This window comes from Alternaria ethzedia, assembly GCF_023757985.1.
Source record: "Alternaria ethzedia strain BMP 0044 chromosome Unknown scaffold_4, whole genome shotgun sequence".
NCBI lineage: Eukaryota > Fungi > Ascomycota > Dothideomycetes > Pleosporales > Pleosporaceae > Alternaria > Alternaria ethzedia.
This window is the reverse complement of record NW_026056197.1, coordinates 1280598-1301119: the sequence shown is the minus strand read 5'-3', so window position 1 is coordinate 1301119 and position 20522 is coordinate 1280598. Positions and strand designations below refer to the sequence as shown.

Here is a 20522-nt window from a genome sequence, read left to right as displayed (position 1 = left end):
GTGTATCGTAGCTTCGTTCCGAGGTAGCTGAACAGCTCACAAGCTTATGGACAAGCTGCGACCCTGCAGGTGGAATGGACAATGTGTGGGGGAGGGGCAACCGCGCGCGTATCAGGTGGCAGCCTAGGATTGAGAAGCGGCCGGAAAGTTCGATCGTAGAATTGGAGTGAGCGACAGGGAAGAGGCTGGAAGGCACGTGGTAGTGGTGATAGGACGTGTGAATTGTTTGCGCCGTCGCTGCCTGATGTCTCGGTGCTCGGCTTTGTTGCGAAGGTTGGTTCACGCGGCGCGCCAGGGCGGAACGCGGCTATCCAGGTACATTTTGCTGTGAACCATCTGGGCATCCTCATAGTTCACCAACCAGGCTCTTCAATACTAGATGGCACCAGAGATATCTGTAATGTATACCGCATTCCTCAAATTTGTTATTGACGTAGGAGTATATATTGCATGAGGGAGTATCTATAAATCAACATTAAACACTGTGCATGTAGCAACACGAATCTGAGCCACCGATGGCAATAGATGATTTGTTGAATATTCATAATAGTATTTGATTGACCCATGATATCTCTCGCGCCATACGCCCACCATACCGTAGCTTTTCCTAGCCAAGTTATACACACCTGCAGACGACACTGCAACGCAAATCATTACTAGAAACGCGATGTAGAACCAAGAAGAATACGCTCAAGAACGACACTCGAAGCCTACGAGTAAAAGGCGCCCTTCTGGAAACTCTCAACACCCATATCGCCCGCCTTGCTGTCCACCTTCGGGCCAACCTTCTCTGGTGCCGATACTGGAGCTCCGGTCATGGTGGCAGTCCGGCTCGCGGCGCTGCTGTTCGTCATTGTTTGTGTTCTGCTACCAGCTGGGCTTCCGCTCTGGCTTCCACTCGTAATCTGTGCGGGTGTCTTGCGTTGAATAGGCTCGAGGTAGATGCCTGGAAGGTAGCCCATGCGTCCGTCTCTTGATCTGCACCTCCACCATTCTGATGCGTTGCCCATGGGATCGCTCTTGCTGAGCACCGCGACCATGTCTCCCTTCTTAACTGACAAGTCCATTGCGTGCATGTTGGCATTGGGTGTGAAGTCGTAAAGCGCGCGGCAGAATTCGAGCTTGTTGGGGTCGAGGGGCTGTCCGGCCTGTGGGTTCTCGAGCATCTTCTGTTGCTCTTGGGCTTCTTGTGATCTCGCAAGCGCCTTGATGAGTTTGCCCATTAGGTAGGGGAGACCGAAAACGGCGAGCATGAAAACGATGAATGGCTTCTTGGAAGGCTTTGCGGGAGCTGGCGAGCCGTCAGGCATACGTCCGTTGAAGGCTGCGAAACTCGCGGGGGTGAGGGCGGTCGCATCTGCTGGTAGGGGTCGTCCAGTGAGCTTTGCGATTGCCGTCCGTATCCATCGCATTATTGTGTAGATGCCCAATACCGAGCCAAGCGTTTGTCGTAGGTTTCCGAACTGCTCTGCTACAGATACCATGGCTGAGGATGTTAGCATATCGCTGAAAGTTGGAAAGGGGCGGACGTACCGAAGAATGACGAATGTGTCGCCATATATGTGCTCTGAAGCATCTGGGCAAAGCCGCCAAATGCGCCGACAATGTTCTCAATCAACTGAAATGTCGCTGCTGTGCTCTGGCTGAATGATTGTGTGAGGCTGCTGTTTGGATCGCCCTGCATGCCTCCCATACCGCCGTACATTCCGCCCATGCCCATGCCCATACCTCCCATGCCGCCGTACATGCCACCCATACCGCCCATTCCACCGTACATGGAGCCGTAGCCACCCCCCATGCTGGAGTAGGGCGAGCTGTAGCTGCTCATTCCTCCATATCCGCTGCTGTAGGGGGAGCCGTATCGGTTGTTCATGCTCGAGTAGTTGGACGCGTTGCGGTTCGCGACGGTGCTGAGTGAGTCTGGGACGGATGGTAGCGGAGGCGCACTCGAGGATGTGGCTGTTGAGGTGGGTGCTGTGCTGCTATTCGATCCAGTGAGGCCTGTGTTGATGTTAGTCGCGGTGTCCCTGACGTATCGGATGGCTGGCGGACTCACCAACCGAGGCACTCGTCGCGCCGTTGCTCGTCTCCCAGGGCTTTGGCGGCGATGGCGCAGACATGTTTCCGTGTGTGCCTCCTCCGCGCTATGTGCGCAGTACAGAAAGTGACTTTGCAGAGACGATGGCGGATGTCGTCAGCAAACGTCGAGAGGCTGGCAATTCGCGGCGATCGGGGCAGCGAGTTTTTGCGGGGAAACTGCGCCGGCCGAGACTGGCAATCGCTCAAGGGGCGGATCCGCGTCGACAGTGGCTGCACGTGAGCAGTAAGTTGGGCAATATATTAGATGCGAAGACGCGACGTTGGGTCTAGACGGTAATGGAGGCGATGAGTAGATGCGCAGTGTCGTCGGCCGGGATGCGGCTGGTCGTCGTTCACGGACGCTGAGTCGCGAACAGACCTCGGTTTCTCGTGCCCGCTTGGGCAGGCCTATCCGTCAGCTTGCCACCACTGCAACCACCGGCCCACTCCGCTGCATCGCCCGTGTCCGTCTTCAGATGATTATCGCATTGCTTATGAGCCTGCCTCGGTCGCACGTCTCACGTGTCGGGACTTCACAAATGATTTCCTTGTGCAATTCAAGAGCACTTCGGTTGTACTGCTAGGTGTATGGTTGCATGTAAGATGTCTTCACACGAATATCTCAATCCTCAAGGCCTGAAAACCATCCACCTCAGTCCCCAATAGCATACAGAGAATGCACCCAGCTATCCGGATCGTATGCCACCAACTTCTGAATCGCATCATTTGACATGCTCTCGGAAAAGTCAAAGTCGTCGTCCAGCACCAATGCCGTAATGTGCGGATAATGCCAAACAACCGCAAACTTCATCTTCTTCCCTACGGGTCTGCTGAAGTAATTGGAGTCACCACCCTCCAGATTGCCCTGCCGATGTATAGTCGACTTTGCGCGTTCGGCGCCTTTGCTGAGAAGCTCGAAGGCGTCGAACTCGCCACAGCCGGTTGACCAGCATGAGCAGGGAATGTTGTTGCGGTCGTTGCCGTACTGGAGGATGCGAGGTATGGCTGCATTGAGGAACCAGTAGGCCGGGGCGTCAGAGAGGAGGCCTTGATCTGTGCCTACATTATCGTAGTGGTCCATTTGGAATTCGATGAAGAAGGCTTTTGAGGAGCCTGACCAGCCGTAGTGAGATGTCGCGTCTGGTCTCCAGTACGGGCAATCCGCGTCACACTCTTTATCGGAAAGGACCACGATCTCGTTCTCAGACGTCTTTAGCGTGCCTTCGAACGGCTGACTCTCAGCTGCTACTTTGTCACCCCGGGGAGTGACGTAGCTGAGCGAGTTTCCAAATGCACTGAACATGTCAGCTTCGAAACTTATGGAACGAGAAAACACTCACTAGTCAAAAGTACCAGACTTTTGGGGATCACCCAGGTTAGCCATGAAGCTGAGCCCGGTGGCTTGAGCCGGTGATGTAGACGTGTAGTATGCTATCCGCTTCCAATCTGAACCCTGCCTCTTCGAGATGGGCGATGGCGAGGGCGAAGGGATGTCAAAAGGTTGTCCATCTGGACGCTGTGATACTGGCAATGGGTCTTGTGGAGGTGACGGTGAGGGCGAAGGGATGTCAAAAGGCTGTCCGTCCGGTCGCTGCGATACTGGTAGCGTCTCTTGTGGTGATGATGGTGAAGGCGAGGGTACGATAGGCTGTCCATCTGGGCGCTGAGACACCGTCAATATGCCTTGCATTGATGATGGCGAAGGCGAGGGAAATTGAATAGGTTGTCCGTCTGGCAGCTGCGACACCGGTAATATGTCTTGTGTTGATGACGGTGAGGGCAAAGGGGAATCGAAGAGCTGTCCGTCTGGACGCTGGGACACCGGTAATGTGTCTTGCGGTGATGATGATGAGGGTCGAGGGACCTCGAAGGGCTGTCCATCTGGATGCTGTGACACTGGCAGCGTGTCCTGTGTCGATGATGTTTCCGGTGCATGTTTTAGCGTTGGCGTCGGACTGACGTAAACCTGTCCATTGGGTCGCTGAAAGATGGGTTCGGGCTCTTCGTTTTCAACGCAAGTACAGTTCGGATCTGGAAGTGTAGAGCCAGAGATCGATTGAGCACCAGACGTGGGCAAGCACGGCAGTGGAGGACCTATGTAGGTTGTGTTTGGTCCAGACTGTGCAGTACCAGTCGGAGAACAGGGCGCCTTTACGGTCACCGTCTTTGTCACTGTTGTCGAGACGCAGCTGGACGATGTGGTGCATGCATCCCTGTTGAAAAGGTTGGGCCGGCCAGAAGACGTCGACTGTGTCAGCATAGTAGTTGCCACTGGTGTCTCTGGCTGCTCCAACGATCGCCGACGGTTGTAGAATGGTACTGTAGTTCGCTTCCCCATAGCGCGCGCGTCACCAGGTAGTTGGTATACGGCGAGTTGAGAGACGTTCATCGGCCCGCGAAGGTGCATCGACACCTGATCTTGTCAGCGATGTAACAACTGGAGCCCGAGTCAAACTATACTTGTCCGAACAATGGTGTCAGTGGTCCTGCGCTAGGATAGTCGACACGTTCATGACCACAGATACCAGTCTTTGGATCGACTGTAGTGGTCCGATTGTAGGCACCAGGCTGGCTGATGTTGCGGTAGGTGATGGCCCAGACCTCAGAACAGTACCAGTTGCCATCAGAGGATAGTTCAGCGGTACCGCGACATAGCTCTTTGGCGGTTCTGCTGTAGGCGAGGGGGAGGAGGATGACTGCGCTTAGTATTGTATGCTTCATGCTGAATAATTGAAAGAGGCTATTGTACAAGCAATGGGTTGCGGGATGTGTATGAAGCGTGAAAGAAAACGTTGGAGTGAGGTAGGGTTGTGATGAGCTGGCACAGGATCCATGGATGTATTATCATTGATATATTTGACTATGGCGTGACGACATCTAGCATGCGGAAGCCACGAGCAGTGTACGAGAAACCGCGTACGCGTGAGTCAACAAGAAAGTGCGATCTGACCGAGGCTGAAGGCGACAACAACCTAATGTAATTGTAAACTGCTTCTTGTAAGTCCATGTCGCCAGTAAAGTTTCATGTAAATAAAGAAGTTGATAAGATCGCAGATCAGAGTATAAGTTGAATGCACTGGCAACGCCCTTACGGGTGTGCCTAAAATAAGAGGTGCCAAAAGTATGGGTTGTCATCATTGTGCGATGAAGAGAACGGCGGAAGTACATACCAAGTAGTAGATACAGGAGGAAGCGCAAGTGGAGGTGATCTGTATGTCTAGTTCTTGTCAGCACTGGTCGCTCGCAAGATTTCATGCAGTAAAGCAGAGATGGCACTTGTCAGAATAGAGATTTATGCACCGGCGAAGTTCCGAAGAACCCCGCCTAAAATAAGAGGCGTCGAATGCACTGGATCTCATCATTGTGATGAAAGGGAGGGACTGGGTTGAACGTACGTTGGGAGTGAGCTGCTGTAGCTGGCTTATGGTAAGCAATTCCGAAAGAATATCAATCGTAATCTGATGCGCGATCATCTAGCTTCAACATAGCCGAGACAATCGCGCTTGCACGCCGAAATCAATGTTTTGACATCGTGAGGTGCAGAGGACGAGGTTGGTCGTCGCAGACTTTTTGTCAGGCAGGAGCTTTGACGCTAGCCAACGCACGGTCCACCACAGACCTAGCCGAGCCGCGAGAAATTGGAGTCTTCGATCGCGAACTTCAACCCACGACAAGCCCACCACCACGTCTCCGTACTAATCGACCAGGTCGCCATCCGGAACATTCATTCAATATGGGTCGTCTTCACAGCAACGGAAAGGGCATATCAGCCTCCGCCATCCCCTACTCCCGCAGCCCCCCGGCGTGGTTGAAGACCACCCCCGAGCAGGTTGTCGACCAGATCTGCAAGCTCGCGAAGAAGGGTGCTACACCATCTCAGTAAGACAATCGCTTGGAAAAGAATACACACGGAATTGGCCAGCTAACACAATCGCAGGATTGGTGAGATCCTCCGTGACTCGCACGGTGTCGCTCAGGTCAAGGTTGTCACCGGCAACAAGATCCTCCGAATCCTCAAGTCGAACGGTACGATTGCCCTACACACATGAAAGCGCACGTCGACACAGCTCTGCTCCTCGTGAGCATCTGCGCGCTATACAAAACTGCATTTGTTGGTCTAGGCTAACATTTTGCGCTTAAGGCCTCAGCCCCGACATCCCAGAGGACCTCTACATGTTGATCAAGAAGGCCGTTGCCGTCCGCAAGCACCTTCAGACCAACCGCAAGGACCGCGACTCCAAGTTCCGCCTCATTCTCATCGAGTCCCGTATCCACCGTGTAAGTTTACCCAGACTCTCCCCATAATAAGAGCACGTGCTGATCATCCCCAGCTCTCCCGCTACTACAAGACCGTCGGTGCCCTCCCCCCTACCTGGAGGTACGAGAGCGCCACCGCCTCTACCCTCGTCGCATAAGCAGATGTCGGATTGGTGTGGATGGTAGTCGTCATGGTAGACATTTAAGTGGAGTTTCACGGGCATGGATGCTTTGCGGATACCTAGCAGGATCACGATATGGAATGAATCAATCAAAAGCATCACCTCCAGTTGAATATACCCAATTTGCATTGAAGGTGTCAAAGTCTGAAATTTGCTTGTTGTAATGCTGCTTGACTTGGGTATCATCCTGACGCCGTCTTATACTTTTGGTGAACATGTGCCATGCGCTTGAAGTCGTCCCATATCGCTTGCCCTTCAAAACCATGCTGCCCGTCCAGTAGTCGAGCTTGGCAGATATACCGCAAAGCTCACCGCCCAAACGCGCATGCGCATGTCAGTCTCCTTCTCGTCCTTGAGTGCTTGAGCGAAGTTGCTCATGTCACTGCCCATCTACATAGCTACTCCATCTTCAACCCAGGTATCCTATCCTCCTTCCACCGCCATCATCCCATCACCCTCCTCCACAAACCCATCACGTCCCCTCAATCTCCCTACTCTTCCCCGCCAAAAACTCACTCAACCACTTGAGCGGCTTCTCCGGCTCCGCAGTGGCAAGATGTTTCATCGCCTCGAGCAGATGCGGCGTCACATGTTGGTTCAGATACACCCGTGTCGGACTCCCGTGTGGAATGGGTTGTGTGGGCGCTTGAGCGGTGGGGTGCGGTGAGTTGCGCGATGAGGCTGCCGGTGTCGGTGTCGGCGCTGTGGTAGCGGTCGGTAGAGTTGGTGCGGACGGCGGTGCTGGGGTTGAGGTGGAGGGTGTGGGCGGGACGGTTTGGACGCTGGGTTGGTGGGTGGGTGTAGAGGCTGAGGCGTCGAGGGTGGTGGGCTTGATGGGTGATTTAGTACGGGACTTTTGGTGGTGATGTCTAGGATGGTAGCTTACTGCTGGTGCTGCGCCTGAATCTGCCATTTCTACATCTGCGGGTTGTTCTGTAGGTGCTTGTTGCGCCTCGCCATTTGTGAGCGCTGGGTCGATGTCGGTGTTTGCGACAGCTGGGTTGGGAGATGGTTCTGCCATTTTTGAAGCTCGGTGATAGTTCTTCTGGATATTTGAAGCGAATTGGCGCGGTTGAAGGAGGTGAGAATTGGTGTTTGTGGCGTTGGGATGGCGAGTTGGACTTTCTTGAGAGCGTCTTGGTAGCTTGAGCTTCGAGCGCGATTGATGTTCGGGCTAGCCTCGGCGTTTTGGAGCTTTCCTTCACTTTTGGGGGTGGCACCACCACGACCTCCGCCTGTACGAGAGCATAATTTCTAGACCAGGATACGTTTTGGAGACTCCAGGGCTGTTATATAAAATACAGAGTTACGCGTCACAGCGATGACTTTGCCAGGCACAACCAAACACACGCGAACTTCACACAATCCTATCATGAGAGCAGTAGCTTGCACTTGAAAACAGATGATATGATAACTATCTTACAAGCTCGTCTACTTCGAATCAAACAAGCAAGGAACCAAAACGCCCTGCTACAAAAATGCAACCATCTCGAGACTCTCTTCATCATGCATTGCTCGGCCGTAATCCATATATATCCTCCGTCGTGTTCATCCTTCATCTGCATCATCAACGTGTGCTCCTACGATATTGCGTAGCTGCAGCCATACGCATAAAGCGAAACCAAAAAGAAACAAAGCGCAATAACAGTAACTCATAGAAAAGAAGCCGTATCATGCGGACCATTCAGACCGTCTTCACACACGATGCTCGTATCCACCTATCGAGATCTTCGCTCAGAAGCATACCCCACATTCGTCGAAACAGTCGTCTTCATATCGTTATTCGTAATCACACTGTTGGTATCCCACGTCCCCGCCTCGGAAATAGCCGGGCTCGTCTGTCTCCTTGGTGCCCTCGGCCTCTCAGAACGGTGGTAGGACTTGTTCTGGGACACCTGCGTAGCAGTAGCAGGCCCGTTGTTAGCGTGAGTGATCTCACTGCTTGTGTCCCAGGTGCCGGAGTCAGACCCGTCGTCAGAGAAACTGTGGTGCTCGTGCTGCTTTCGGAGTTGCTCGACTCGCTTGAGCTGCTCGAAGGGGCCGGGTGGGTAGCTCGATGGGCCAAGGTCGCTGAATTGCGCGGAGGGGTAGGGGACGTTGGTGGACACTGTTGTGGGAGGCGCACGCTGAGTGACCTCACTAGCGGTGTCCCATGTGCCGGTATCGCTGCCGCTCAGCCTTCTCAGCTGGCGGTGCATTATGCTTGAGTAGGGGACGTTGGTGGAGACGGTCGTGGGAGGTGCGCGATGAGTAGTAATCTCGGTGTTGGTGTCCCACGTCCCAGTGTCGGAGACGTCATCATCAGACGCGTCATCGTCGGACACGCTGGGTCGTCGTAGCTGTCGAGGAGGCTGTGTGAAACGAGGGGTGTTGGTAGAGATAATTGTAGAAGGAGCGTTGTAGGAAGGGTAGGGCACGTTCGTAGACACGGTCGTAGGGGGAGCACGGTGGGTATTGATCTCAGTGTTGGTATCCCAGGTCCCAGTGTCAGACACTTCATCGTCGGAGACCTCCATCCTCATTGAGTTGCGAGGTGGTGGCATAGACCATCGTTCCGACTCGTCCACGTGTTGTTCCATAGGGTAGGGCACATTGGTCGATACGGTTGTGGGAGGCGCACGTTGAGTGACCTCACTGCTGGTGTCCCAGGTACCGCAGTCGGAAATGCTTCGTGATCGCTTCAGCTCCCAAGGCATTCCTGTAGGATAGGGAACGTTGGTCGAGACCGTGGTCGGTGGAGGACGCTGGCTGATCTCAGTGCTCGTGTCCCAAGTGCCAGCGTCAGAGATGCTGCGTTGCCGCCGTATCTCCCTGGACTCTCGCTTCAACTCTTTCGAGTCTCGTCTTGAGTCGTACATGAAAGGATAGGGTGCGTTGGTGGTGATGGTCGTAGGCGCAAAGTCGTGAGTCATGATGCTGTTGGTGTCCCATGTGCCAGCATCAGAGATGCTCCTTTGTCTCTTGACCTCTCGTGATTCTCTCTTGGCCTCCCTCGACTCTCGGGATTCTCTCGTCAAGTTCGATTCCTTGGTTGAGTCCTTGCTACCTCTTTCCTTCCTTCTCTCGCTCTTCACACTCTTCTCGGAGTGTCTAGCGCTGCCATGAGAGCCCTTCACCGGAGTGTTGGGATATAGAGCTTTCATAGCAGCACCACGCGTCTCGTACACATAACGAGCCTTTTCGCGCTCGGTTTTATCCGAACGGTCACTCTTCTCTGTCCGATGGCTGCGACTGCTCTTCTCGGTTCGCTCGCTCTTGTCTGTTCGTTCGCTCTTGTCTGTCCGCTCACTCTTTTCGGTACGTTCGCTCTTATCGGTGCGCTCACTTTTGTCGGTGCGCTCACTTCGATCTGTGCGCTCGGTATCGGCAGACTTGGTCGTGCGAATGCTTGCCGCATAACCGCTCTTTCTGCGAGTGTGATCCGGTCGAGGAGTGATGTCAAACAGTTCGTCCTCGATGGCGTGTTCGGTAGATCGGCGAGTGTGCGTAGAGCGGCGTCGCGAATGCGTGGTAGAGGTCGACGTAGTTCGCGTACGTTGGGGCACCAGCGTTTCGATCTCATCGATGGCATCGAACATGTGAGACACCGTGTCTACCGGCGTAGGAGCTCGTGAATCGGGATGCTCGTGGATAGTGTCATCCGTCGTAGTCCGTGAGAAAGACGGCGGTAGGATCGCGCTCTCCACAGACTGGCGATGGCGTATGGCTTCCGCGATTTCTGCAGCCGTCGAAGGTATGTCCGGTTTCGACGCAGGTTTCGGCGGTGGTGGTGGAGGCTTCTTTCTTGCACTCGGGGCATGTGAGGGAGCCAAACTCTCCACGGGCATGCCAATGAAGTTCCTAGGCGACGTGAACACTGACGTCGGGGGCGCCGGTGGACGTGAGAATGTAGAGCCTGGAGGTGGAGGCTTCATCTTGTCATCCGAGGATGGATTAGAGAAGAGGTTCAACGCTCGCTCGATAGCTGAGAGCTTCTTGGGCTTCTCTGGCTTCTCCGGTGACATCGGACGTGACACCGGGGATTCCTCATCCGTATTCGTCTCGGCTTTCGTCGGAGATCGAGGGGCGGGGGGAGAGGGGGGAGGTGGTATCGGGTCGCGAGGAGGCGGGCAAGCCTGGGAAGCCAGCGTGTTAGCCAAGTGATCTGAAGCAGTCTTTTCATCTTACGTAGATCTCGATATATCGCGAGCCTGTCAGAGGCTGGGTGAAGGAAGCTCGAAAGCGGTGCTAGGAACGCTGGGGTAAGGTGAACACGCGGGTGGTGTTACGTACCGGCGGCGGAAACTTGCCCTCGTCAGTCGGACTCGTTAATGCAGTGGTATGGGGAGGCAAACCAGCAGATTTGAGCTCCTCCATTCTCGTCACAACTGGCTCTGCATCATCATACAGAGCCAGCCCATGGTGGAGAATGCAGCCTTCGTCACGCTGCTCTTCGTTGTTCTGGAAGATCTCGTGCTTCGATTCGCGGTATACAACCGGGAAGATCCTGAGTAACAATTGTCGTTGCGAATCAGGAGGAGGTGGGTCATCTGTCGCTGAGCCTGTTTCTGGGCTGTAAGCTGGCCAGAACTGGTTGCTGGTAAATTGATGTTCTTCGTCGTGCAGCGCAGGCATGACGGCGGTGATCATTTCGCGCTCGAGACGAGCAAATCTCCATGTCTCCGCAGCGACCTTCACGATGCGCTTCACGGCGATCTTGATGCCTTCCTCCTCTTTTGGATCAGCAAAGTGTCGGATAGCGTTGACGATCTCCTCGACAACGGTTCCGGCAGCAGTATTGATGCGCTGCTTCGCGCCAGTGCTGGTAAAAGCAGCAAGGAGTGTTTGTTGTCGCCAAATCGCTTCTTTGCGCGTGCTCTTCTCGCGAATGTGGTGGCTCATCGAGGAGAAAAGAGAGTCGGCTTTGTCGTAGCGGCGTCCAAGACTGAACAGGAATGGGCCAAAGACACGGAAAGTAATGAGCTTCGATACAGTGTGGGCGATGTATGCGGTTCGGACTTGTCTGGACGCAATGCTATCACCAAGGAAGGACGGTAGGTTGGACGGCACTTGCGCAAGATCCTCCGGCGGCGGCCTTACTGGAAGGTGAACGAAATGGGTTGTAGCAAGATCGATGATTTGCCTTTGAAGCTGAGTGAAGGATACCAGGCTAGACGCGATGATGTTAGCGAGGGACTCTGTACTGAACAAAGCGACAGTGAAGGGACGCGATGACAAACATCGCATTACGCGAGCGGTAGACGAGAAAGACGGTGTATGGCAAGACATGGTGGCTTCCGTTGCATCATCACAGCCGCCGGCCAGAAGATAAGCAACTGATCTCGGTGCACTTCATTGTCCGTTGAAGGATAACGAAGCGCACCCAAACCGACCACCATCAACCAACACTGGCGGCAATGCGGCCCCTGCTACCATCGTGCTGGCATCAAGAGCGAATGTGCAAAACTGGGAATCACTTACTAGTAGCTGTCGCCCTTGCTCTTGATCTCGGCGATGTCACCATAGCATTCCATCATCTTCTCAAGTCTAGACTTCTCCGACTCAAGGTTGCTGGCAACGCTTCTGATGACCTCCTTCTCCCTCTGACTCTCGGCTCTGAGTTGGTCGAACGAGTTCATCAGCTCATCCTTCTCTCTCGCCAGTTGATCGGCTCTCGCTGCTTCTTCCCCAGCCCGGCGATCTGAGTCTTCTCGCATCTTCTGAAGGTCGTCGCGCTCCCTGATGAGTTCTTGCTCTCGGTCAAGAGCTGCCTGAAGCTGAGCCCTGAGCTCAGCCGCCTCGGCAGCATCTTGCCCAGCTTGCTTCAGCTTCTTGTCGAATTGGATAGCAAGGGCGATCTTCTCCGCATCGTGTTTCGTGTTCGTGGCCTCCTTCCATTCGTCGAAATCTCTCCATGCTCTTTCCCTCTCCTCGGCAGAGGTCCTCTCCAGCGTGCGATGCACATCTTCCAGCTCTTTGTACCTGTCCTCCCACGACCTCATGGCTGCATCCAGTACCAACTTGGTCTCTTCGGCGTCTCTTCTAGCTTTCTTGGTTTCAGCAATCAGCTCTCGGAGCTCTCTGACTTGCTCTTCCAGATTCCCGATCTGAAAGTGTAGTCTGGTTGCCTCGGCTGAATGCCTGTCTTCCAAGTTGCGAATCTTCTGCTTCAGCTCACCAATCTCACCATCCTTTGCGCGGAGTTTCTGCTCTTGCTCAGCAGTTTGCCGACGAAGCAGGTCCTCCCTAGCACGCAGTTGGTTGTGAGTCTCTTTGTAATGCGCAAGTAGAACGTGCAGATCAGTCTGCGGGATATGTGAGAGTGCGTCGCCAGACACGTGTTCGATTGCAGGTCGACTGGCTAAAACATGTGAATGAAGGTCTCTAGAACCAGAGGAGTCCTGTCGATGATGTGGGCTGCCATAAGGAGGGTACCCGGGTGGGTATTGGCTCCATGATTCCTGGTAGGGAGGGGAGGAAGAATGCGACGAAGGGCCGTAAGGATTGGGGTTAGGCGCGGGATAACCCTGCTGACTCATGCCGTAGGCATGATCTGGGTAGTGGTGAGGCGGCTGGGCTGGCGGGGCATAGTAGCTGGGATGATAATTTGGTGGAGGGGCCGGATAGGTGGGCTCAACAGGCACTCGGGATGCAAAAGCGCTACGTGGTTGATGTGGGCCTAAGTGGGACCGCGACACTTCATGCGCTTCACCGCTAAATGGACGCCTCGACGCTATCCTGTTTTGTACTAGAGCAGAATCTGAATCGTCGTCGCTGTCAAAGGTGGGAGCGTGTCTAGAGGGAAACATGTAGTTAGTATCGTAATCCATCAGAGTTCGGCCAGGAACCTTATGTATCTCGAGCATGTTCGCTTTGGGTCCGGCGTCGTGGTTGACGGTCCGCCGAAGAAGCGCCGAGCGACTACCTCACCGGACTGAGAAATGGAATTCACATACCTTGGTCGAGCTTTACTCATTGGCGGGCTCGGGGCCGCAGGTCTGTTATCCTCAATGAGCTGTGCCACAGCATAAGGCTTCGGTGCATGGTTTGGACCCGCTTCGTGTGTTCTAAGCTTCGGTGCATGTGGCGCGAAAGATCGATACGATCGAAATGGTCGATCAGAGACTGGAGAACGATCGTGCATGTCAGGTACTCCCGAAGGAGGTGACGGAGCACGTGCTGATTCGATCATGGATCGACGTGCGATGAATGGTATCTCGGCTTGCTCACGTGACTCGTCCTGGGCTAGCCGTTCCAACCGTTCTGCTTCTTCTCTCTGCTCTTCCGCAAGGACATCCGCAGCTGCTCGGGCTTTCCTAGCAATTCGAGCCTCTTCGGCTCTCTCACGTCGTAATTGTTCTTGCCGGAGTTCTTCCTTCTCTTGTCGAGCACGTTCGGCAGCAGCAGCAGCTTCGACTTCTTCCTTCTCTTTCCGAGCCTTTTCGGCGACTGCAGCGGCTTCGGCCTCTTCTTGGATCTCTGCGGCCCTCCGTTCTTCTTCCATTAATGCCAGAAGCTTCCTCGCTTCGACAATCTGCTCTAACTTCTCTTGCTCGAGCCTTTCACGGGCCAGTCGCTCTTGTTCGAGCCTCTCGGTCTCCTTGTGCTGCTCTTCCTTCTTGGCTCTCATGGTTTCTAGAGCCCGTTTCACAGCTTCGGCAGCTTCCAGCTCTTCTTGGGCCTCTCTTGCGCGTTGCTCCTCCAGTAGTCTGTTGGCCTCGGCCTCCTTAGCTAACCTCTCGTGCTCGATTGCTTCTTGCTCCAATCTCTTCAGTTCTTCTCGCTGTGCGTCTTCCTGGGATTGGGCGGCCTGTGCTAGCGCGGCGGATTCTTGAGCCTCAGCAGCGGCCGCTGCTTCGGCCTCAAGCCGCTCTTGCTCTTGGTCGGCATGCTGTCTTGGTACTTCGTCTTGAACAGCTACGACGAGCTCTTCTATCGGCTCAATGTGGGCATATGTAGATGAAGTCTCGGGAATAGACTCAGGCCATGTGATTGTCTCATGGGCTTCTGGTGCTGATATGCCTTTGGCAGGCGCATCTGGTAGCCCGACGTCCACCGACCGTTCCACCGCTATTGGAAGGGCTTCGGGCTCTGGTTCCGGTGCTGATAGATCCTCGACTGTAAAAGCTTCGATGATGTCGTCCTCATCACTCCCAGCCGACACCACGGATGGAGCCAGAGGTGCAGCGGGGGCCTCTGGCGCTTCTGGCGCTTCTGGTACTTCCGGTGCTTCTGATCCTTCAGGCGCTTTTGGTACCTCAGGTACTTCGGGAGCCTCTGGCGCTTCTAGGACTTCTGGTTCCTCTGGTACCCCTGGTGCTTCGGGTGCTTCGGGTGCGTCTGGTACTTCTGGCGCTTCGACAGCTTCTGGCGGTTGCGATACCTCTGGTGCTTCTGGTACTTCCGGCGCTTCGGTAGCTTCGGGAGCTTCAGGTACCTCTAGTAATTCTGGCACTTCAGGTGCTTCTGGTGCTTCTGGTGCCTCTGGAGCTTCTGGTATTGTGGGTGTGTCTGGAGCTTCGGGTGCCTCTGGCACTTCCGGCGCCTCTGGTACTTCAGGTGCTTCCATTATCTCTGGTGCCCCAGGTGCCTCTGGTACCTCGACTATCTCCGCCAGATCTTGCTCAGCTCCGTTCTCATTAAGACCGCCATCCATCTGGTCTATCGGTTCGATAGCTTCTTCCGCGGTGGTAGTAATTACTTCAGGTTCTGCTTCAGGCGCTAGCTCCGCTGTAGATTCTTGTGGCGGGAGTGTGTCTTCAACCGGTGTGTCTGCTGGTTCAATAGAATCTTGAGTTGGAACAGGGTCTGGCTGGGGTGTGGACTCTTCGTCTAGTTGTAGTGGCTGCTGTTCCTCCGGAGTATTTTGCTGCTCTGCATCGGGTTCTGGGTCGTGCGCGTCTCCAACCCAAATAACCGATGACTCCTCATCTTCTGCTGTAGTATGATGCATGTCTTCAGCGCTTTGCCCGGCAATCTCTGACTCCACGGCCTCGGTAGTATCCGCTGGCGATCCAGATTCCTGTTCTTCCCCCATAGGTGGATCTAGCTCTGCAGCAGGTATGATCTCAGTGGCCGGTGCCTCTGCAGCCTCGTCTGGTATAGTCTCTATGGTCTCAGGGTGTTGTGAGGGTGCAGATGTGGACTCGTCCACCAGCGTGGGAACCGTACCCTCGTCGGGCTCCACTTCGGAAGCGGTTGGCATGGACTGCTCCCCGGACTCTGCTTCTGTGGCTGATTCCTCTGCTGTCAATGGAGCTTCAGGCGCATCAGGAATTGGTTCCGCAGCATTCGTTGGCACGTTGTCAGGTGGAGCAACGGGCTCCACCGGTTTCTTGCTGCTTTTCTTCTTCTTTGCCATAACGGCCGCCAAACGTGATAGTTCTTGTAAGTAGCGTTAAAGACAACAAGAACTCCCAAATCCTGCGCTGGAGTATGCGCTTCTCACGTTGAGCTCAGATACTCGCAAAAATTAAGAAGGCGCCTGTTAACGGGGCATGACGACGGGGAACATGTCAAAAAACAACGAGCACGCGCGAAATCAGCATATAAGGAATGCGGCAGTGAAAAGAATGGAAGAGGATAGTACAAGCTGCAAACGCCTTCCCGCCCAATGGGAGATTGGCAGGGAAGTGCCAGCTCATCGTAAACTCGAGCGGTCTAATTTATATGCCCCGAGCGTTGCGTTACCAGCCATCGTATGCGACTTCGCGTGTCTGGTACAATTACGTCTATATGGTCTTGCTGCGCTGCTCACTCTGTACGACGATGACGGCCAGCGACAGTGGACCGGCCACAGGCCATGGACCGAATTCTTTGTTGATGTTTACTGTCGGACAGCGATTCAACGAGCCGATATGCACGCGATGACGCCGCTGGGGCTCGAAAATTGAACGCCATGCAGCACTGGCAGGGAGGGCGTTGTGGCGGTCTCCGGTTGGACAAGTTAGCTGCATATGAGCCTCGAAAGGAGCGCACTACAGCGGGTGCTAGTGGGAAAAGAGCAGCGGTGTGTGTGAAGATGCAGAAAAGAGGTGCGTTGTCAACAGCCTTAGCAGCTCTTGGCCCCACTGTGCCTAGCGCGCTTGGGCCCGTGGAACTTCCTCCGCGCTCCGACGCGACGCAGCCTCGACACGGCTGCTGGACTGACATCACGCGCTCTGCACCCCCAACCGGCCTAGCACTGAGCATGTCACTCTGCGTTCGAGTGCTCTCCAGGTCCATCAAACGGGGGCGGCATGGCTAAGCTTCGGGCCACGCGCAAAAAGCCGATCGTCGTCTCATCCGAGTCTGAGGCGGATGATTCACATACACCGCCTCCCGCGCGTCCCAAGAGGGGCACACTAACAGGCACCCGATCCCAGACACGTGCAGCCTCGCCCACGCGATCGCGAGCAGTTCCTACTAAGAAGTCTCCAGCCAACTCGCCGGCTAAAGCAAAGCCGGCATCCAAGCCTATCACTTCTTTCTTCAGTAATATACCGCGCTCGCAGTCGCTACACCCCACCCCGAGCCCTGAGAAACCGGCCCTGTCAATTGAAGATGTAGACGATATCTTTGATTCCTCAGACGATGCGCCGTCCATCAAGCCCCCGAAACCCCTCCCCGTTCGTAAGAGACCAATCGCCGCGACAGCGCCAACGGACCCTGCCAATGCTGTGAGCAACAGGCAGAAGTTCCTGCGAACAGCGAGCGGAGCGCGTAGTACAACCCCGCTATCCACAACACCGATATCGTCCCAGCCAGCGCGGCAGGATACAGAAGACCGGCGGCCGTGGACTGAAAAGTACGGCCCAGCGTCGCTCGATGAGCTCGCTGTGCATAAGAGGAAGGTGGCGGACGTGCGGACATGGCTCACAGACGTCTTCAGCGGCAAGGCGCGCAAGCGATTGCTGCTGCTCAAAGGCCCTGCTGGCAGTGGGAAGACCACCACCATGTCCCTGCTGTCCAAGGAACTGGGCATCCACATGCATGAATGGAAGAACCCTATAGGTTCCATGTCAACCTCCGACAGCTTTGTGTCTGCTACTGCACAGTTCGAAGAATTCGTTGGAAGGACTGGAGCCTTTGGTAGTCTGGCCTTCGATGAGCCGACAATGAGTGCCCAGACGGCTTCGTCGAACAGTCAGACTGAAAGACAGAAGCAGCTGGTCCTAGTAGAGGAGTTTCCGAATACATTCACACGTACTTCTTCGGCCGTTCAATCTTTTCGCTCTTCCGTCCTCAACTATCTTGCTGCCAATACGCAATCAGCTACTGCTTTCTTTTCGACCCAGGTCGATCCCGAGCAGCCAGTGACCCCAATCGTAATGATAATATCCGAGACCCTGCTGTCTACCAACACGGCGGCAGCCGACAGCTTCACTGCACATCGGCTGTTAGGCCCTGAGATCCTGACCCATCCCGGAGTGTCTGTCCTCGAGTTCAACCCAATCGCCCCCACATACATGACAAAGGCGCTAGAAACGATCGTTGTCAAGGAGGCGCGCAAATCCGGGCGCAAGAAGACTCTAGGGCCACAGGCAATTCAGCGTCTTGCAGAACTTGGAGACATTCGCAGCGCTGTCTCCTCCCTCGAGTTCCTCTGCCTGCGAGGTGATGATGCGGAAGGCTGGGGCGCGAAGGTCAACCTTACGAAGAAGAAGGGCCCGAAAGACATCCCGATGACGAAGATCGAGCAGGAGTCGCTCGAAATGGTGACGCAGCGCGAAAGCACTCTCGGCATCTTCCATGCTGTTGGGAGAGTTGTGTACAACAAGCGTCTACCGGAGGACTCTAACACACCCGTGGCACATCCACCGAACTGGTTTCCAGAAAGGCGAAGACCGAAGGCCTCGGAGGTCAATGTCGACACGCTCATCGATGAGCTGGGTACCGATACCCACACCTTTGTCGCTGCTCTCCACGAGAACTATGTCCTGTCCTGCGGAGCTGCGGATAGTGAGGAGACTATGGACTCCATTGAGGGCTGTATAGAAGCTCTTTCCGATGCCGACCTTCTATCGCCGGACCGCTTTGGTGCGGGCGCTGGCCGACGGGTCCTCCAAGGAACTAGTGCGGATAATCTACGCCAAGACGAGATGTGCTTTCAGACGAGTGTACGAGGGCTTCTGTATAACCTGCCATATCCCGTCAAGCGCGTTGCACCGCCTCCAGGCATCATGGGTATCAAGGCGAAAGGCCAAGGAGCAAGTGGTGGAGCGGCAAAAGGCAACGCGTTTGTCATGTACTATCCGGCCTCGCTGCGGATATGGAAACAACAGGAAGAGATTGAGGGTGCACTGGAGATGTGGGTATCAAAGGCGCAGCGTGGTGAGCTCTTTTCGACAGGGTCAACTACATCGAAAGCGGCTTTCTCGAGCGGAGGAGTCGAGTCGTGGAAAGGCAATGCTTCGTTTTCACAGCCCACATCTGCATCCGGCTCGAAAGATGCCGAAGAAGATGCGCCAGCTTCAATTCACCTTGGAAGCGGTGGCTCAGCGCGGAACGAGATGCTTCTGGAGCGTCTACCTTACATGACCACCATCTTGCGGAAATCACGCATGCCGAACCCATCCACAGCAGCCACTATGCGCGAGATCCGGAAGATCACAGCCTTCACTGGAAACGCGCTATCCGGTGCCACTGAAGAAGATGACGCTGAAGACGACATTCGTCCTGGCGAGCAAGAGCAGTGGTCTACGGACAAACCGACTCTGGAGACGCCGAAGAAGAGAGGACGGGTGAAGTTTGAGAGCAAGGCACAAGAGCCGGAAACAGCGATTGCTGGCTTAGCGGACAAAGGTGCTAGTCTCACGTTGAGTGATGATGATATCGAGGATTGATCGGATGATATGGGATTGTACATTATAATATCTAAAAAAGAAAGCCACTACATGACGAAGCTGTATGGTGGAGAGCCCTTATCAACCTGAATGTGGCGTGTATAAACAGACAATGACGTACAATATGCAAAAGGTAAGAGCACATGAGCATTGGACAGATCGCATTCGTCCCCATTGGCGCTCTTTGCAGTTCCTTCCCTAGCCACCTTTCTGCCTTCTTGTCTTCCATCTTCCCGTCCCGGTAGTCGCGATTTTGGAGGTTTGTCGCCGGATCGCCTCAGGCCCATGAGACAGGTACAATATACTACATCCTGTTCACTACCCGCACTATACCCGTGCTCTCGATCATGGTGAAGCCACTAGATAGATTGCGGTGCCGTCTATTAAGCAAAGAGCTAAACCGGTTACGCGGGCTAAATGCGCAAACGATCGTTACCACCTATTGCAGCTACATCGATCGCGTCACCAAAATTTCAGCCTACCAAACAACGGTCTCTGTATTCGAGCTTTTCTGGCTGCTTCAGCTGCTTCAGCGGCGTCTTTTGCTAATCGTACTTTAGCTAAGCCAACGAACAAGAGACATACACAACACCATGTCAACGCAAACTCACCATTAAGCTCATCAGCAACTTTTTTCATAGTTTCCAAAGCCTTCTCAAAGAACAGTTTCAGCTCTAGATGCTCAGCACCGAATTCATGCCCTCTGATCTCATACTGCTTGAACCAGGCCTCTAGGGAATCAATTGGCGAGCGGCCGGGCGGATCCCGAGAAGGAAGTCTGGGATCAGCCCCGGCTTCGAGGAGCAGATGGACGATAGGGAGATTTTGCTTGAGATGGGCAAAGTCGGCGGGCCAGCCATCTTCAATTGCACAGTCTAGTGGGCGGCCTACACCGCGGGGGCGCTTGTCGAGTTCGTTGGGAGAGAAACCTGAGGATAGAGCAGCGCGCATGGCGGCAAGGCGGGTTTCGATGGGCTCATAGGACATCGGCTGTGTTAAGAGCGGGTTGACTACCATGGTGATGAATTGGGCTTCGTTGGCAAGAGTTGAAGACGTGAATGGGAGTGGAACCCAGGATGGGGTTTGTAAGAAGTTGCGCGTCCTAAGTCGCGCTGAATTGCGGGTGTGATATTTCGCTGCTGCCTGCGCGATTGCGATGTAGCCTGAAGGGCCTGGTGGTAGTGTAGACACCTAAGGTATC

The 20522-nt window shown here is 54.5% G+C and overlaps 9 protein-coding genes across 9 annotated transcripts; 2 read left to right on the top strand and 7 right to left on the bottom strand.

Annotated features, from left to right (window-relative positions):
• Positions 1-710: 710 nt before the first annotated feature.
• On the bottom strand, positions 711-2120 carry J4E87_002570 (uncharacterized protein; the record flags this gene model as incomplete). The annotated part of the gene is made up of 3 exons (XM_049374206.1): positions 711-1486; positions 1534-2001; positions 2057-2120. 3 exons carry the CDS (start codon positions 2118-2120, stop codon positions 711-713), a joined length of 1308 nt encoding a protein of 435 aa, XP_049236346.1.
• A 611-nt stretch (positions 2121-2731) lies between these two features.
• J4E87_002569 (uncharacterized protein) lies at positions 2732-3382 on the bottom strand (the record flags this gene model as incomplete). Its single annotated transcript, XM_049374205.1, has 1 exon — positions 2732-3382. The coding sequence occupies one exon, from the start codon at positions 3380-3382 to the stop codon at positions 2732-2734; it is 651 nt and encodes a 216-aa protein (XP_049236345.1).
• A 36-nt stretch (positions 3383-3418) lies between these two features.
• Positions 3419-4800, bottom strand: J4E87_002568 (uncharacterized protein; the record flags this gene model as incomplete). The annotated part of the gene is made up of 2 exons (XM_049374204.1): positions 3419-4492; positions 4540-4800. 2 exons carry the CDS (start codon positions 4798-4800, stop codon positions 3419-3421), a joined length of 1335 nt encoding a protein of 444 aa, XP_049236344.1.
• Positions 4801-5812: 1012 nt separating this feature from the next.
• On the top strand, positions 5813-6494 carry RPS13A (40S ribosomal protein S13-1; the record flags this gene model as incomplete). Its single annotated transcript, XM_049374203.1, has 4 exons — positions 5813-5958; positions 6017-6105; positions 6221-6357; positions 6411-6494. 4 exons carry the CDS (start codon positions 5813-5815, stop codon positions 6492-6494), a joined length of 456 nt encoding a protein of 151 aa, XP_049236343.1.
• Positions 6495-8381: 1887 nt separating this feature from the next.
• On the bottom strand, positions 8382-11786 carry J4E87_002566 (uncharacterized protein; the record flags this gene model as incomplete). Its single annotated transcript, XM_049374202.1, has 3 exons — positions 8382-8413; positions 8458-10633; positions 10791-11786. 3 exons carry the CDS (start codon positions 11784-11786, stop codon positions 8382-8384), a joined length of 3204 nt encoding a protein of 1067 aa, XP_049236342.1.
• A 191-nt stretch (positions 11787-11977) lies between these two features.
• On the bottom strand, positions 11978-13036 carry J4E87_002565 (uncharacterized protein; the record flags this gene model as incomplete). The annotated part of the gene is made up of 2 exons (XM_049374201.1): positions 11978-12858; positions 13033-13036. The coding sequence occupies 2 exons, from the start codon at positions 13034-13036 to the stop codon at positions 11978-11980; spliced, it is 885 nt and encodes a 294-aa protein (XP_049236341.1).
• A 382-nt stretch (positions 13037-13418) lies between these two features.
• Positions 13419-15858, bottom strand: J4E87_002564 (uncharacterized protein; the record flags this gene model as incomplete). Its single annotated transcript, XM_049374200.1, has 2 exons — positions 13419-13431; positions 13454-15858. 2 exons carry the CDS (start codon positions 15856-15858, stop codon positions 13419-13421), a joined length of 2418 nt encoding a protein of 805 aa, XP_049236340.1.
• Positions 15859-16735: 877 nt separating this feature from the next.
• J4E87_002563 (uncharacterized protein) lies at positions 16736-19321 on the top strand (the record flags this gene model as incomplete). The annotated part of the gene is made up of 1 exon (XM_049374199.1): positions 16736-19321. One exon carries the CDS (start codon positions 16736-16738, stop codon positions 19319-19321), a length of 2586 nt encoding a protein of 861 aa, XP_049236339.1.
• A 473-nt stretch (positions 19322-19794) lies between these two features.
• Positions 19795-20338, bottom strand: J4E87_002562 (uncharacterized protein; the record flags this gene model as incomplete). The annotated part of the gene is made up of 2 exons (XM_049374198.1): positions 19795-19866; positions 19907-20338. The coding sequence occupies 2 exons, from the start codon at positions 20336-20338 to the stop codon at positions 19795-19797; spliced, it is 504 nt and encodes a 167-aa protein (XP_049236338.1).
• Between the last annotated feature and the right edge of the window lie 184 nt (positions 20339-20522).